The sequence below is a fragment of the Eurosta solidaginis genome, chromosome 2 (assembly GCF_040869045.1).
Source record: "Eurosta solidaginis isolate ZX-2024a chromosome 2, ASM4086904v1, whole genome shotgun sequence".
Classification (NCBI taxonomy): Eukaryota; Metazoa; Arthropoda; class Insecta; order Diptera; family Tephritidae; genus Eurosta; species Eurosta solidaginis.
The window spans coordinates 195,609,259-195,626,429 of NC_090320.1; the positions used below are offsets into that span (position 1 = coordinate 195,609,259).

At 36.5% G+C, this 17,171-nt stretch overlaps 2 protein-coding genes across 2 annotated transcripts in view; one reads left to right on the top strand and one right to left on the bottom strand.

Annotated features, from left to right (window-relative positions):
* The window catches only part of LOC137240467 (succinate--CoA ligase [ADP/GDP-forming] subunit alpha, mitochondrial-like), a 203,558-nt gene that overhangs the window by 149,762 nt on the left and 36,625 nt on the right, over positions 1-17,171 (top strand). The gene's annotated exons all lie outside the window — the stretch shown is intronic.
* Positions 532-2,863, bottom strand: LOC137242535 (ribosome biogenesis protein WDR12 homolog). Its single transcript, XM_067769809.1, has 6 exons — positions 2,616-2,863; positions 1,948-2,561; positions 1,816-1,874; positions 1,504-1,750; positions 1,317-1,449; positions 532-1,264 (listed from the first exon to the last, which is right to left on the bottom strand). The coding sequence occupies exons 1-6, from the start codon at positions 2,672-2,674 to the stop codon at positions 1,102-1,104; spliced, it is 1,275 nt and encodes a 424-aa protein (XP_067625910.1). The 5' UTR covers positions 2,675-2,863; the 3' UTR covers positions 532-1,101.

Here is a 17,171-nt window from a genome sequence, read left to right on the forward strand (position 1 = left end):
GGAAAAGTGTATGGGATGCTTCGTACACTCTTGCTTACACAATATTTTACTCCGTTACATATTTGTCTACTAATAGCAAAAGCGTATTTAATACCTACGCTCCTTTATGGTTGTGAGGTTTACTCTAATTGTGACTATGTATGTAATAGGAAACTTAATGTTGTTTATAACAACATTGCTAGATACGTCTATGGGTTGAAAAGACTTGACCACGTCTCTGATCATGCTAACAGGTTGCTATACATTTCTTTCGATAACCTTATTAAACTTAAAACGCTCACTACGCTACGTAAATTAATATATATGAAGGAACCTGACTATCTGTATAGGAGGCTAAATTTTCTCCAGTCGTCTAGATCTGTTCTCCTTACCCACTTCAGACATCGTAAGCTAATATCTGATCGCCAGTTCTTCAATACTTCCATACGTATTTGGAACTCGCTCCCTTCTAGACTTAGGCTTATAAGCAATGCTCTACTCTCAATAAAGAATTAACAAGTTTTTATAATAACCTAGACAATTAAAATACTGTTTTCTTCTAAGCAAATGTACTCTATCTTTCGTTTATTTATTTATTTACTATTTATTAAATATATTATTTTTTGTAACCTTTTCTTAGCCATAGTCATTAGCTTTAAGTTTCAAGTTTAAATTGTTCCTATTTTATGCCTTTTACCGACTAGCCCTGTAAAATAATTTTTGCCAAATTGTTGTGCTGGGATGAATTGCCTATAAATACAAATACAAAACGTATGTCCTGCTTGCAATGTGTCCCTACATGACACCAACCATTTCTTCAACTGTATTGTGGAACGAATGCCTCTAACACCCCTCTCATTATGGTCCCCCCTGTTGAAACAGCAAGTTTCCTTGGACTCCCGTTAGAGGACATTGTTGACAATTTGTGATTGATCGCACCCGTTAGATGGGGCGAAGCACTGCTGCTACAACAACAACAACAACACCACCACCAACAACAACAACACCACCAACAACAACAACACCAACAACAACAACAGGTTTTAAATGGTAACTTTTTTGTTTTTTCCATATCTATTTAAACTATATGCAGAAAACTCATGATACATAATACAATAGCCTTTATTTTGCTTCGCCAGATGGTGTAGCACATACAGCTTTTCGCGATTTGAAAACCCTCACAGTATTATCAGAACCACCAGAAACAATATATTTCGGATTTGACCAATCAATGTCCAACACTTTGTCATCATGACCCAATAGATCGTAGAGTGGAGCTTTAGGACTAAAAATGGCAATATGCAATTATTCATAGTAATAAAAAATTGGACTCTCACCTTCTGTAATCCCATAATTTATTTTGATTATCATAGGAACCGGATACAAAGAGATATTCTTCGTTTGTCGACCACATTACGGATTGCACCCATTGGTTATGACCGAAGTAAACATTGCGCACAACATTGCCTTCTGAAATTTTTAAATTATCAACGAAGTATTTGCAAAATTAAATTTCGAACTTACGAGTCGTTCGTGGATCGTACAGCCTTAAATTTTTATCAGCAGACGCGGTCACGATTAGTCGATTGAGTTTAGAGTAACTAGCATCAAAAATAGATTTGTTGGCTGAAATTTCAGTTTTTATACCTTCAAGATGCAAATCCCACACCTTCAAAGTATGATCCCAGCTACTAGTTAAAATTGTATCAGCATCCATCCATTGTACGGAAGAAATACATTCCCGATGGCCTTGCAAAGTCATTTTTGGTACCTGTAGATTGTAATAGATGTTAATCTAGTTTTCATATATTTTTTTTACTGTTCTCGTGTTCGTACCCTAGTTGTACCACTTTCTTTAGCACGCTTCGAAGTACCCTCCCCACCTTCGTTTATTTCTAAAAAAATGAAAAAAAGAGCGAAAGTATTGCAGTGTTCAATAACACGACTATTAACAAATTTTAATCTTACCAGCAGACCATATTTTCAACATCGTATCCCAACTGCCCGTCGCGAAACGCGCTTTATCCGGACTTACGTCAACACAATCGATACCTCGCTCATGCCCTTTACACACCGACACGCATTCAACCGAGTTCGTTCCAACTAGCCATTCCCACAGCATGGCTGTTTGATCTTGTGAGCATGACACGAATTTGCCCCGTTCTTCATCAACCGATACCCAAGCAACCGCTTTAAGTGGTTGTGTATGTCCAGGTATGGTTAGCACATGTTTTCCTTTTGTCGTCCATATATTTATTGTATTGTCGTAGCATCCAGTCAATATCCATTTATCGCATGCTTTCACAGCCGATACCCAGTCATCGTGTAACAAGCAATCTTGTGGCTCCGGCGCTGGGAAACGTTCGACATATTCAATATCGATTGTATCTTCGAAGGATATCTCTTTTTCACGCAAATGGTCACATAAACGTCTACGTAAGAATTCGTTTATAACTATAAAGTCAAATTCTACTGGTGATTTATGATCACCGGCTTGCTCTAGCAAGGTGTTGACAAATGTGTTCAGCTCAGCGGTGGTAAGGTTACCATCAATTGTATATGGCACATCGGGTACAGCATAGCTGCAGGATTAAGTTTTAACGTTTATACAAAGAGATAAAATATGCGGTACTTACTGCTCCTGTTTTGTCCTCAGTCGCACCTGCACTTGTCCTTCACCGTTTTCTACCTCCATTAATGTACAATATAACAATTTCTATTTTTAAAATATCCTTATTTTCTATGCTCTAGAGCATATACATAGGATATATTAATGTTTTCTGTTGTTGATGATAATTTTAAGTTAATAATTCGTAAATATTAGCCCCGAAACAAAAACACGCTGAGTTTGTTCATTGACAACGTCAACTTCCCATCACATGTTTATTGAAATGTCAAATCGTAAAAGCCGACAAACGCTTGAGCCTTACGATTGTCAAGCGTAAAGTTAAATTTCTTATAGCAACTCCCAAAGTGTGGAGCACGGAGTGCAGCTGAAACTCATAATTTGTAGTGAATTTAATGAGAATCACAATTGTCATAATACAATAACAACAGTGGTACAACAAAGAAAGTTTGATAATATACATAGCTACCAACAACTGAAAATCTCCCGCCAATTCCTGTGCAGAAAGCTTTCAGTAATTCAACAATCGCATTCGCGCCATCTATCGGTTGATAGCCTAAAATAAATTATACCATCTACGCCTGTGCTGCCACCTGGTTCCAACTCATCTATTTTTTGGAGTATTTTTTTGGAACACTATGTCTCAAAATTCTGGAAAGCGTCGTGGCGAGACCTTGGGCAATGAAGCTGAAACAATTAAAAAGGCTCCTCGTCTAAGCGATACATCTCCTAACCTCATCCGTACAATCGACCAACGACTCATAAAGTACAATGACTCGTTGTCCAATAAAATAATGGAAGCAGAAAAGCGTATGATGGAGTTTACATGCAGAAAACTGGAAGATAAATTTGAAGGCCTGAAGAAGGAGTTAAACGAGTTAAGTGGTAGAATTAATCGCATGGAGGGTATGTTTGAGAGGATTGGGCACCTCGAAAATGAAATAGCCACACTAAAACAGAGAGTATGTAAGCAGGAAAACTTTATATCCAAGCAAGAACTCCAAATTGCTGCATGCGACGTCCGAGTTCATGGGATTCCCTTCGAGGAAGGGGAAAACTTACAAAAGATTTTCCACCACCTCTGCTTCACGCTAAACTTACAGCCACCCCCCCTAAAAAGTGTTTTTCGGCCGAAACGCAAACTACCCCACGGTACGGTTGATCCCGCCGTTATCATTAAATTTTACACACCTGCGGACCGAAACACGCTGTTGAAAACGATTGCGAGCTTCAGGCGCCACAACAACACCAAAGGGCTGCGACTCGTGTATGTGGGAATAAATTACAATGAGCCTATCTTTGTTAATGCATCGCTGACCAAAAACAACTATGAGATCTTCAAGGCTGCGATCCATCTAAAGAAGAGGAAAAAGGTTTCATCGGTGTTCACAATGCGGGGTGTGGTGCATATAAAGCGAAAATTCGCCGACCGACCCGAAGCAGTCCCCAGCCTGAGTTTTCTCGAGAGTCTCGACCTGGAAAACAATACTTCCTTTCGTGAAGACGTCACGCCGGTTGCGAACAACGCCCTGGAGGGCCACCAAAGGCTTAACTAACAGCCCCCTGCTAATAAATATTTCTCTTTGCTCTCTTCTAATCTATTCTTTCTCTGTCTTTTTCTCCACCTACAACATCACAAAATCATTAATTATGTTGTTAGCCAAATTCAGTGTAAATCATTCACTTAATTATTTTTATAATATTGGTCTGCGATAATGAGTCCCCGAGTTCCAAAGACTGTCTATTTACTTTGTTGCGCATAGTCAGTAAAAAAGCCAACGGGCTGAAAGTTATTCATATCAATGCGCAAAGCCTTTATAAAAAGCTTGACGAGTTGAGGTTTCTGTCAGAAGGCTCCGATATTGATGTCATATGTGTTTCAGAAACATGGTTTTCTTCGTTTCATAGAAATGATATGGTGAAGATAAATGGCTACCAACTTTTCAGAGTTGATAGAAGTGGTCATGGTGGTGGTGTTGCGATATATGTAAAAAGTAGTGTGTCCTGTAAATTGTGTTGTTGTTCTAGTCCAGGTGATCCTGTGGAATATGTGTTTGTTCATATGTTTTCTGATAATAATAGTAGGCTTCTTATCGGCTGTGCATATAGACCGAATCGACTAATAGATTTTTCCGCGTTTATTGAATTTCTTCAATCGTTACTATTAGACTATGACAATATTATCATCGCTGGAGATTTTAATAGTAACCTACTGGTGGATGCCACTTTAAAACAAAACATGGAATCTCTGGGACTTTTTCCCACAAACTGTGCTATACCAACGCATTTCACAAATACTAACTCTTCTCTATTAGATTTATTTTTTGTCAATGATCTTCATAAAATGATTCACTACACGCAACTATCCGCCTCCTGCTTCTCAAAACACGACCTGATATTCCTAAACTACAACTTCCAAACATCATGTAGGCCAAGTTCGTTCGCGTATCGCGATTACAGAAGTATAGATTATTATTCCCTTGCTGAGTCCGTTGAGTCGGTTGAATGGAGCTTGATTCGTACGTTAACATCGGTTGATGACCAGACAAAGTTTCTGCAGGATAATATAAATAAGTTATTCGATGATCACGTTCCACTAAAAATAAAAACACTTAAATACAAGAATAGCCCTTGGTTCAATGCTACATTAAAACACCTTATCCACCTTCGTAACCAAGCCTACTCACGGTGGAAAAGGTACAAAACAGTCGAAGCGCATAGCTGCTTTAAAACAGCTCGGCTTATTGCAAACAAAGCCATAAGGCTGGCCAAGGCAAATTATTTTAAGTATAAGTTTAGTTCTGCTTTGAATACAAAGGAAAAGTGGAACAAAATCAAACAAATAGGAATTGGTAAGCCCAAAAGTGACCTGTCTCATCCCCCTGATGTCGACATCAACGAAATAAATAATACTTTTGTAAGACTACCAAACTCAGCCGACAATGTGTGTATTGATAACTACTCCGTGCGTGTTAATGTTGACACTAGCCCTTTCGAGTTTGTTTGTGCCGATAATTGTGATGTTATCCAAGCCATACTTTCTGTGAAGTCTAACGCAATGGGGCTTGATGGTATATGTTCAAAGTTTTTAAAAGTCATTCTTCCCAAAATCCTTCCCCACATTACTTACTTGGTCAACTCAATTTTGACGACCGGTGTCTTCCCAATATACTGGAAAGCTGCAAAAGTTATTCCAATCCGTAAACAAAATAATGAGTATCGACCAATAGCCATACTCCCTTTCCTCTCTAAGGTCGTTGAACGTATTCTACATGGGCAAATCGTATCATATGTACATGAATACAAGCTCCTGTCAGATAGTCAGTCCGGTTTCAGGTCAAAGCGGAGCTGTACAACGGCACTATTATCTGTGACAGAAGAAATTCGTGAGCGAGTGGATGAAAGTTACATTGCCTTCTTAACACTTCTTGACCACTCCAAAGCTTTCGATTCTGTAGTCCACACTCTGCTCTGTAGGAAGCTGGAAAACCTATTTAACTTCTCTGGTCATGCAGTTGCCCTTATAAGATCATATCTTGGCGATAGGACTCAAGCAGTATGTATAGATGGTGAAAAGTCTGACTTCCTTCATGTCTTAAGAGGCGTCCCTCAAGGCTCTATCCTGGGTCCTCTGTTATTTGTTCTGTACATCAATGACTTACCCGATGTCCTTAAGTATTGTAATGTTCATATCTACGCTGATGATGTGCAGTTATTTACGTGTTGTCCTCGTGATCAAACTAGCTTGTGCATAAGTAACTTAAACCACGATTTGAATCAAATATTTTCATGGGCTGCTATGAATGGCTTATGTATAAACCCGAATAAGTCAAAATGTATTGTTATTCATAGAAGGTCTTTTCCCACTAATGATTTAGAGAATGTAGTGTTCGACAATTCCGTTATAGAATACGTAGATACGGCGAAAAACTTAGGTGTAATTTTTAACAAAACATTGACATGGAAAGACCATATTTTTAGAACGGTTGGGAAAGTGTATGGAATGCTTCGTACACTATGGTTAACACAGTATTTCACGCCTTTGCACATACGACTACTTCTGGCTAAAGCGTACTTAATACCTACGCTACTCCATGGTTGTGTGATTTACTCAAACTGTGACTATCTGTGCAAGAACAAACTAAATGTTGTTTACAACAACATTGCTAGATATGTTTATGGGTTGAAAAGATTTGACCACGTATCTCAACATGCTGAAAGGTTGCTAAACATTTCTTTCGAAAATCTTTTAAAAGTCAAAACACTGTCCTTCCTCCATAAATTGATACACACGAAGGAACCTGACTATCTATATCGTAAGCTTATTTTTCTGCAATCATCAAGATCGGTGCTTCTTCTTAAGCACATCAGATACCGCTCGCTAACCTCTGAGCGCCAATTCTTTGTTACTGCAATACGTCTTTGGAACTCGCTACCTACTAGTCTTCGACTCTTAAGTAATGCTCTGCACTTCAGAAAAGAGCTAACATCATTTTTTAACGACTCTTAAACTGGATCTCAAATTGTTGTTGTTAAAATGTTCATTTCTAAGTCCTTTTCCTTTCTCTGTGTCTTCTTTCTTTGTTTGTTAAATACTATTCAATCTATAACCAGCCAAAGGTTATCATCACTACTGCTGTCTTTTAATATTTATTAACTACTTTTCTTTAGTTTTAAGATTTACATTTACATACATAAATATTTCACTATTGTCCGCTATATTTAATTTAATTTGATTAATCTAATTTATTATTATAAATGTTCAATTTTTATAGCTCATGCTATTCATGACTAGCACTGTTAAATAATTTGTCAAAATTGTTGTGCTAGGAACAAATTTTCAAATAAATACATACATACATACATACATACATACATAGCATATCTCCACTAAAGCATCGAGACCCGGGAACGACGTTCCCCATTGCCGGACCATTTTGCCATGCCGGGATTACATTTATTAACTCCCGGGATTCTGGAATTTCTCCGGAAAGTCATATTGCAAATTGAAATAACCTCAATTGGCGAATGGTGTCCCTATTTTGGTAATTGTCTAGAACAGGGGGTGTTGTTGTAACAGTGCTTCGCCCCACCCAATAGGTGCGACCGTTCACAAATTATCATCAATATCCTCTAACGGAAGTCCAAGGAAACTTGCTGTTTCAACAGGGGAGGCCCATAATGAGAGGGGTGTTATAGTAAGCTGACCAGAAGTCCTTTTAGGAGGATTGTCCTCCGAAAATACAGCTTGTCCTCCGAAAAATTCTTGTCCACTTTTGTCCTCCTTTTTGACAAAATTGTCCTCCTTTTCTAGTGTGTCAGCTAAAATTTTATTCGACGAACTCTTATCTCCTATGTACAATACATTATTATATGCAAGCTTCGAAGATGCTCACAATACCACTTCGCATTGAGAAGTTGACTAAAAACTACCGATTTTGTTTGTCCAGGCCATTTATATATATATTTTTTTTTTTGGCTCTGAATACTCGTTATGTGAGTATTGATGATGGCACGGATATTTATGTGTCCGCTATAACGCCAGGTTGTACTTGGGTAGTGATATGTTTACTTGGTTGTATGTTGATTGCTTTCTTGTGATGTTTCTGCCATATTAGGGTGGAGGTGCAAAAGGTAATATATTTACAGATAATTACAAAACGATATTGTATTTTACAACTTGATAGTAACAATTAAATGAGATTTTTATGGATTATTGTTTGGACAATGACATTGATTAAATGTGATGAATCATGAAGGATTAAGTGATGACTAGATCACTAGTATCTTACGTGTCTAAAATTAAATGAAGGTGTTAAATCTTTTGTTAATGTTTAATATATACATAGGTATAAAACCTTTAGTGTTTTAAGTTTAATTTGTTACTACTTGGTAGTATCAGTCTTGTATTGAGATAATGCTATGTTCAATCACATTATTTGTACTTTAGTATATAAGGAACTTGTTTAAAAAAAAATTTTTTTTTTTTCTTCTTTTTCCGAAACCCTTTCTTATTTAGGGAGTTTTTTTTTTTTTTTGATGTTAATGCTTATTTATGTGTCTGACCATTTGGTAATTTCATAGCGCGCAGTCCAGTTTAGCTTTGTGCAGGAATTGAATTAGTTCATTGTAAGATTTTGAGTCTTTTGAGTTTATGAGTTCTTTAATGTCTTTAAATTTGGAAAAAATGCTATAGTAGTTTCTCAATGACCTGTGTTTTGTGCAATCAAAAATGAGATGTTTCGGAGTTTCTGTGACATTGCAGGTATTGCATATATCAGTGACATTATTGTGAAAACGTCCAAAGTAGGTTTTGTTGTATGTTCGTCCGATGATGACTCTGTTCAGTAGTTTAACGTCGTACGGTTCCATGTTTATTTGTTTGCTTTTGAACCAGGGTTTCTTTATCGTGGAGGCTATGCAATCAATGGTACTGTCATCCCAATTAGTGCATTTTGTTTTTATTTCCTGTTTGGTTGCCGTCCAAAGTTCCTTCTCAATTTTCATAAGAGCTTCATCAGGCGTGAGTGCGATTTCTAAGTTTTTGCCTATAGTTGTTGCGGTTTTTGCTGCTATATCTGCTTTTTCATTAAATTTGATTCCCACATGACTTGGAACCCAGGTAATTGTAAGCTTTTGAATGTTAGAGTGTGCTACCAGATTATGAATATTGGCGATAATGTAATTTTGTGTTGTGGCTGTTTTGAGTAATTTGATGGCAGCGAGGCTGTCCGTGAAGATTGCTGTTTTTATCCAGTTGTTATTGTGGGCTAATTCGACTGCTTGTAGTATTGCTATTAGTTCGCCTGTAGTTGATGAAAGTTTGTCGTTGATGTTGAATATAAAAGAGATATTCCTGGCTATATCATATACGGCGCAGCCTGTATTTGTATCGCTGACTGACGCGTCCGTTGAAATAGTTATGTAATCCTCGCTATGTAGTTTTGTTAATTTTTCATAGTATATACCTTTGAGTTGTTCATTTGTTATGTTGTTTTTGGAACCTCCAAGTTCTGATTCCGTAAGCTTTAATTTATTATGCATGGTAATTGACACATTGGTGTTGATTCTGTCGATTATGTGTTTAAATTGGTTGTATGTATGACTGTAACTGGAGTTGATGGGAGTTCCGTTTTTCAGATCATTTTTGAGTTCCGAGTTGATGAACCATTGTTTTATTAATTCTTTTGAAGTTAGCCACGTGGCCCTGTAGATGGGGGGTAATTCGCATGCTAAGGCATATCTAGCTAGTGTGGGTGTGTTGGGAGGGACCCCTAGACATCGTCTTAGGGATTCATTTGCAGTTGTTTGCAATTGTTTGTCGAAACTTTTTGGTGCGTTTGCATAGCTGGTACTGGCGTATTCCATTTTGGATCTGATAAAGGTTTTGTAGATATTTAGTCCAACAGCAGGTGCTAGACCGGCTTTTATTGTTGTGAGTCTATTGAGTAAATTCTTAGCGGATTTGGTGTTGTTTTTTATGTTTTTTACGTGATCTTTGATTGATAAGCTTGCATTAATAGTTCGTCCGAGCCATTTAATTTTTTGCGTCTGTTGGATGTTTTCTCCGTTGATTTGGATGTTGTGATTTCTGTTGTTCCCTGTGGTCATGTACATGAATTGCGTTTTGCCGAAGTTAAATTTTAGGTTGAGTGAGTTGCATATTGCTTGAATTTCGTTGACTTTTGTTTCAAGCGTAAGTTTCGCCGTGTTAATGTTGTTGTCGTAAACTACTATGGCAATGTCGTCTGCGAATTGGAAAACGTGTGTGCTTTGGTCGTTGATGCTGTGTAGCTTGGACGTATAAATGTTAAAGAGTGTGGGCGATAAGCAACTTCCTTGAGGGAGTCCGTTATTTACTTCGATGACCTGTTTGGAGAAAAAATTGTGCATCCAATTTGCTTTTTTTGTGTTGATGTTAAACTCGATTAGTATATTGTGTAGGATGTCGATATTTACGCAATTATACGCATCAGTTATGTCGAGTGCGCAGAGGAGGACTTTGTATTTGTTTTTCTTTTTGGTGGCTATTAGGTGTAGCATTTCATTCAAGCACATTGTGGCCGATCTGTTTTTCCTATATGCAAAACTTTTTGGAGGGATTATGTTGGTTTCTTCAGTGACTTTATTTAACGCGTCTTTAACCATCATATTTAAACTTTTGGCGAGGACTGAAATTAGGGAGATTGGGCGAAAGTTTTTAATATCGTTGAGATCCTTGTTTGCCTTCGGTAATGGGAACTATTTGTATGTTCCTCCACGAGTCAGGAACTTCGTTGTTGTTGAACTGTGTACTGAGGGCTTTCAAAAGGGCCTATTTTGATTCGGACGACAAGTGTTTGATCATGTTGAAGGTTATTTTGTCACATCCACCAGCTGTAGATTTTTTGTTGTTCAGAATTTTGATGAATTGGTCTATTTGAAACTCGCAGTTGTCGTTGTTATTGTAGGTGTAATTCACCCTTATGGGAGCAGTTGATGTGCTTATTTGATTTTTGAGTGTTTCTAAATATGTTTGATTATCTTCTTCTGCCCAGTCATTGGTGCTCTTTTGTTTGCCTTTTACATTGTTAATGAAGTTCCGGGCTTCTCTGGTGTTGGAACATTTGTTTATTTCCTCTATTTTGTTGGTGTAGCTTTCCTTTTTCGCCTCTTTCACAGCCTTGACCCATTCTTTTTTGGCTTCTATAGCATCGTTCATGTCAACAATTAAGTTTGTCTTATTTGCTTTTTTCCTTTTGGCAATATGTAGTCTGTATAGTTTGTTGAGTGCTTCATTCCACCATGCTTTGGGTTCTCGTTTAGTTTTGTTGAGATCAATGCTGATTGTATTTTTGATTGCTTGTATGTCTCTTTGTAGGTTGTTGAAGTCACTGAAGGTAATCGATTTTATTTTATTTAGTAACATGCTGTTTGGTATGAAGATATTTGGATTTTTCTGGATATTGCTTATGCTGATTTTGATCGGATAGTGTTTGCTGCCTCCTATGCCCACTTGAATGCATTCCCATTTAATGTTATCCTGTGGTAGACTAGTAAACGTTAGATCCAGTATTGAACCATTGTTGCTTCCGATACTGTGCGTTTTTGTCCCGTCGTTTAGACATTTTAAGTTTGTGTGTTCGATTTCCTTCTCCAGTGTTTTTCCTTTGGGTGTGTTGATACTGTCGCCCCAATTGCAGTTTCGTGCATTGAAGTCGCCTAATAGGATTACATTGTTGTAATTGCTTAGAACATTCAAAATTTTGTTGATTTCAGTTTCAAATGTTCTGTTATTCATGCTTGGTGGAAAATACGCATTGCAAATTATTGTATTGTTGCCAAGGTTGGTGGTTTTTGCTATAATGATATCTTGATTTGTAGTATATTTAATTTTGGTAAATTTTATGCCTTTCCTGAAGCCAATGGCTACGCCTCCGTAGCCGTCGTTTCTGGTTTTTTTTTAAAAGATTAAAATTTATCAGCTTTTGGTTATTTGTTTGCTCGTCGTGGGAAAAAATTTCCTGCAAGCAAACAATATCGATGTTGTTTAAGTTGTTAAATTGATCAATATAAGATTTGTTAGCTTTAAGACTTTGTATATTATATTGTAATATTTGCATCATCATGATTGTGGAGATTGCTATCGATTCTGTACTTTAGATTTTTTTTACACATGTTCCCTATTAGCCTGACTAGGGGTTAATCAGTGTCTATTTCGAATTTTTTAACTAGTAGCGTAACTAGTTTTTCTATTTCTGAGACCTTGTCCCAGTTGGGGTTGAGGAAGACCGGTTGTGGCTTGGCGCGCGGAGTTTTTGGTTTCGGTTTAATTGTGGTGGTTTGTGTGGGTTGTTGTGCCACCCGACTATATTTGATTGTTGTCAATTTCACATTTGTTGACAATATTATCGTTGTTGATTGTCGGTGTTGTTTTTCGGCTTATCTGCGGAAAACTTTCTTAATAATTATCTAAGATCGCAAACCGGTTGTTGCTGTCGTTCGATAAATTATAAATATCATACGCTTCTTTTTTTGAAATTTTTTTAAATGTCATTATTTCGATGACCTTTTCCTCCTTTTGCCATACGTTGCATTTGTTTTTGTTCAATGAGTTGTGCCCTTCTCCTCCACATAGAATGCAGTTGTTTGCCTTGTTGCATTAGCTGCTGCATCCTTCCTCCTTCCCGCACATTATGCATCTGTTCTTCCCTTTGCATCCTGCCCTGGTATGCCCTAGTCTACCGCAGTTAAAGCATTGCCGCACTTTGGGTATAAAGTGAGTTATTTTCAGGTTCACATAAAACAGCTCAATAGATTCTGGTAGATCGCTACCTTCGAATCCTAGTTTCACAGTAAAGGTTGGTAAAAACTTTGTCCTGTCGTCGGGGTCCCTCCTCATTAGCCTACACACTGATTTGACCGGAATGCTAGATATAATATTCTTTAAAATTTCGTCCTCTGAGAACTCAAGAGGAACTTGCCTAATAACCCCCATTGTTTCCACTAAGTTCCATGGTATAAGGGCTTTCATGTTATTTTTGTCTAAGTTGGAATTTTCTAGACATTGGTTTGCTTGTTCGAAGGTGTGAAAGTATATTTTGTAAAGGAATCTTCTTATTGCATTTATTTTTTTAATGCCGTTTATTTCAAAGTTTTGGATTTTATGGCATAAAAATAGGCCATTTTTCATTCGTTCATTATTACACAGCGAGCTTTTTGATGTGTCTATTAGGACACAGAAGTCACCTCTGTGACGTTCTGTATACTTCGCATTATATTCTTCTATTTTTTGACTGGAAGTTGGATTACCGTTTTCTGTGTTGTTAGCCGTATTAGTATTGCTAGTCATTACATTGCCGTTTGCTTCTACTTCCATGTTGTTTTCATTTTCCGCGCTTTTTTTGTTTGTGTCTGTGTTTGACTTTTCCAATGTCTTGGCATTTGCCGCCAAAACTTGAGCGTTTGCCGCCAATTTGGCAAAAGTACCTTTTGGCACTAGCATGCCTTGTAGTGGTATTTGTATATTCTTAGTGTCGTCCGTTTTTGTTCTTTTCAGGTCGTCAACTGTACCTACTTTGGTGCGTCTGTAATCTTCATTGCTCTCGCTTTTGGTTTTTAGTTGTCTTTTCCTCTGGTTTTCCAACTTTTTCTGACTTCGGCCTTCTTCAAACCAATTTGCGTCAGGCTTTCCATCAGCGTTGGACTCGCCAGGGCCTTTCGACGCCGTGGCGTCGGCCATTATGTTTGTGAACCGTCTAATGTGTAAAATTTGCACTTACGTGTGTCATGAATTGAGAACTTACCAGTTAATATGTAATTTTCCCTACACGCTGGACTACGCACCTCACATAAAGGTTTTCTTTTTACGTACACTTATATTTATATGGTATTTTTAATTTTGTTATACAAACTTAAAATGAATTTATTGTACTTAGTTTACTTAACTTTTAGTAGCAGCCTCCACCCTCTGTTTGTCGAAATGGTCAGGCTCTTCAGCTTTAGTGAATTTTACTAAATATCGCTCATCTGCGCTGCTGCTTCGTAATGGTTAACAATTTTTTAATTGTTAATTTGTGTTTGCTTAAATTTTTCCTCAGTGATTTATATAAAGTCGCGAACTAAATTTTCCACGTTGTTCACAAACTCGTTGTCAGACTTGTAATGCCAGGCTTTGTACTGAAATACTATGTGTCTAGGCAATTATGCTGAATACTATCTTAACATATGTACGTAGTTATCGATGTATCGATACTTGGCTTGAATCACTATTGCTGTTATTGTTTTCGGATTACCTGCTGCTGTCGATATAAAAAGGTAATAAGTTATTTATTAATAAAGATAAATAATAAATCTAACTTTTTCCCTAGAACTTACATGTCCGCGAAAAAAAGAAAATATCATTTAACCGAAAATTTAAAGGCAAAATTCGCTTTCATACATTTATGCCAGAAGAAAGACGATTCTTTTGTGAGATGCGACATTTGCTCAGCTGAATTCACCATTGCAGTTGGCGGTAGATCGAGCATAACAAAACATCTTTCTTCAAAAAAACACCAAAGCAGTTTAAATTTGGCAACTACCTCCCACAAGGTAACCAGCTTTGTAAGAGGTGAACAATTTGGAGATTCTGAAAAGAAATTGGCAACTGCGGAAGGTTTAACAGCATATCACGCTGTAATGCATAACCAAAGTTTTAGAAGCTTAGACTGTGTATCCAAAATTAACCGATGTTTGTATAATCAAAAATTTCACTGCGCTAGAACTAAAGGTGAGGCAATAGTTCGTAATGTTTTTCATCAATATGCAATAGATGTGCTAAAAGATGACTGAGATGACTGAGAAAGCTGCTTTTGTGACTATGTTGTCAGATGCCTCAAACCACAAAGATATAAAATTGTATTCTATTTTAGTTCGCTATATGGATTTTGAAAAAGGTATTCAACCAAAGATTTTGTCTTTTGAATCAATACAAGGTGAGACGTCTGAAATATTGTCCAACCATGTGATCGAAACCAATAATTTACAAAGTAAAGTAATTGCAATATGCGCTGATAACACCAATACAAACTTTGGAGGCATCAATCGTAATGGTATTAACAATGTCCATAAAAAATTAAAGTCTTTGTGTAAAAAAACACTCCATGCTTTAAATAATGCTTCTAGTTTAATGAGTATTGATGTTGAAATCATCATAATACAAATTTATTTACATTTTGAACGGTTTACGGTTAGGGTCACTTCGTTGAAGGGTTTTTGTGAGGACGCCTCAGTAGAATACAAAAAGTTGTTAGGTTATTCAAAACCCAGGTGGCTGGCGCTAACCCCAGCAATTGAAAGAGTGCTGAAATTATTTGAACCGTTGAAATCATATTTTCTAAGTTTGGAAAAATGTTCTCTTAATCTAAAAAACTTCTTCTTAAATGAATGTGCTGAAACAATTTTGTTATTTATCCACAGTCAGGCCACCATGTTTCATTCATTAATAAAAAAGATTGAAAGGGAAAACATAACAGCAACTGAAGTAAGTTTTCACTGTAAAACTTTGAAAGATCAGCTAAAACGACGATGTGAATGTAATTTTTTGCCATTAATTGTTCAGTCAAATTTAAACAAATTGTCTAGAAACGATTCGGAAATTAAAAAGAAGTTTTACTTGGATGTAAACAATTTTTATAAAGCCGCTCTTGAATATTTAGAAAATTGGACAAAACACGACGATTACTCATTTTTGTTTGAATGGGTTTTGTTAAAAAATGAAATCGAATGGGAGCATGTATTGAAATCTGTGCTCTTTTGTAAAAACAAACTAGGTATTCTTATTGATGATAACTTGCTGTTTGATGAGGTAGGCAGAATTAATAATATGTTGAGCAATAATATATTAAATGAAATAGAAGATGTAGAGATTGATAAAAAAATGGATCCATATATTCAACTTTTTTACAAAACACCACATTCCTTTTAATAACGTAAAAATAATAATAGAAATCGCTCTATGTTTACCGGGCACAAACGCAAATGTTGAAAGAGTATTTTCAATATCTAATGATATATGGACTAGTGAAAAGTGAAGACTTGATGTGAAGACTTTAGCAGAAATGATAATTATGAATTTTTTGGCGATCTTTTATCTTTAAATATGTATATATAGCTGGCTTTAGGTCCGTGTTTTATAATTGAAAATTTGAAAAATACCCTTTGATTCTTCTTTTAAATCGATATATTTCGATTGCTCAACGGCAATCATCTTCAGGATTGTAGCAACTAACAAAAATAATAAACATAACAATAAACAAATTTTGCATTTTACATTTCACATAAATACATACTTTTATTAACACGTCTGCTTTGTCCGACGTGGAGTATGGTACTGTTTTTTAGTGAGCAGGTGTTTGTAGATATGTGCGCTGTGATCTACGTCGCTCTTATAGTTCAGTCGTGTGTTAGTCGGAATATTAATAATGTGTAACATTTCTAGTGTGAAGCGTTTGTTATAGTGTTGTTCCTGTTGCAGTATTTTAGTCTCATCAAAGTTTGGTGTGTGGCCGCTGTCTGCACAGTGGGCCATGAGTGCTGTTTTTTGATTATTAACTTGATGGCAAAATTTAAAATCAGACTTATGCTGTGAAATTCTCGTTTTGAGTTTGGACTTTGTAGTACCTATATATATATTATTGCACGTTTCATCGCTATTGCCTTTACATGGTATCTTGTAAACTACATTATTTTTTTCCATTATTGGTATTTTCGATTTTGTTTTGTTAAATATGTTTTTTAAAGTGTTCGTAGGTTTATGCGCAATTTTTGTAGTTTCTTTATCATAGCAGTCAGATTTTGCTAAACGTTCTGATAGCTGCGGTACATAAGCCACCGACTTGAAAATAATGGGTTTATCGGGAGTTTTTGGTCTATTTAAATTTTTGGTTTTTCTTAATAAAGTTTTTATGGTTTTTTTCGGAAAATCATTGTTTCTTAGTAATGTGAAAATTTATTTTTTAACTTCTTTGTGGTATACTTCATCTGAAGTCTGCAACATTTTCCGTATACAGCCCTTTGCTCTATTCATAATCATTGTTTTCGGATG

Coding starts and splice junctions, on each gene's coding strand:
- LOC137242535 (XM_067769809.1), bottom strand. CDS start 2,674: ATGGAGGTAGAAAACGGTGAAGGACAAGTGCAGGTGCGACTGAGGACA. Junction 2,562..2,615: donor CTGAGGACAAAACAGGAGCA/GTAAGTACCGCA, acceptor TTAATCCTGCAG/CTATGCTGTACCCGATGTGC. Junction 1,751..1,815: donor AAGAAAGTGGTACAACTAGG/GTACGAACACGA, acceptor TACAATCTACAG/GTACCAAAAATGACTTTGCA.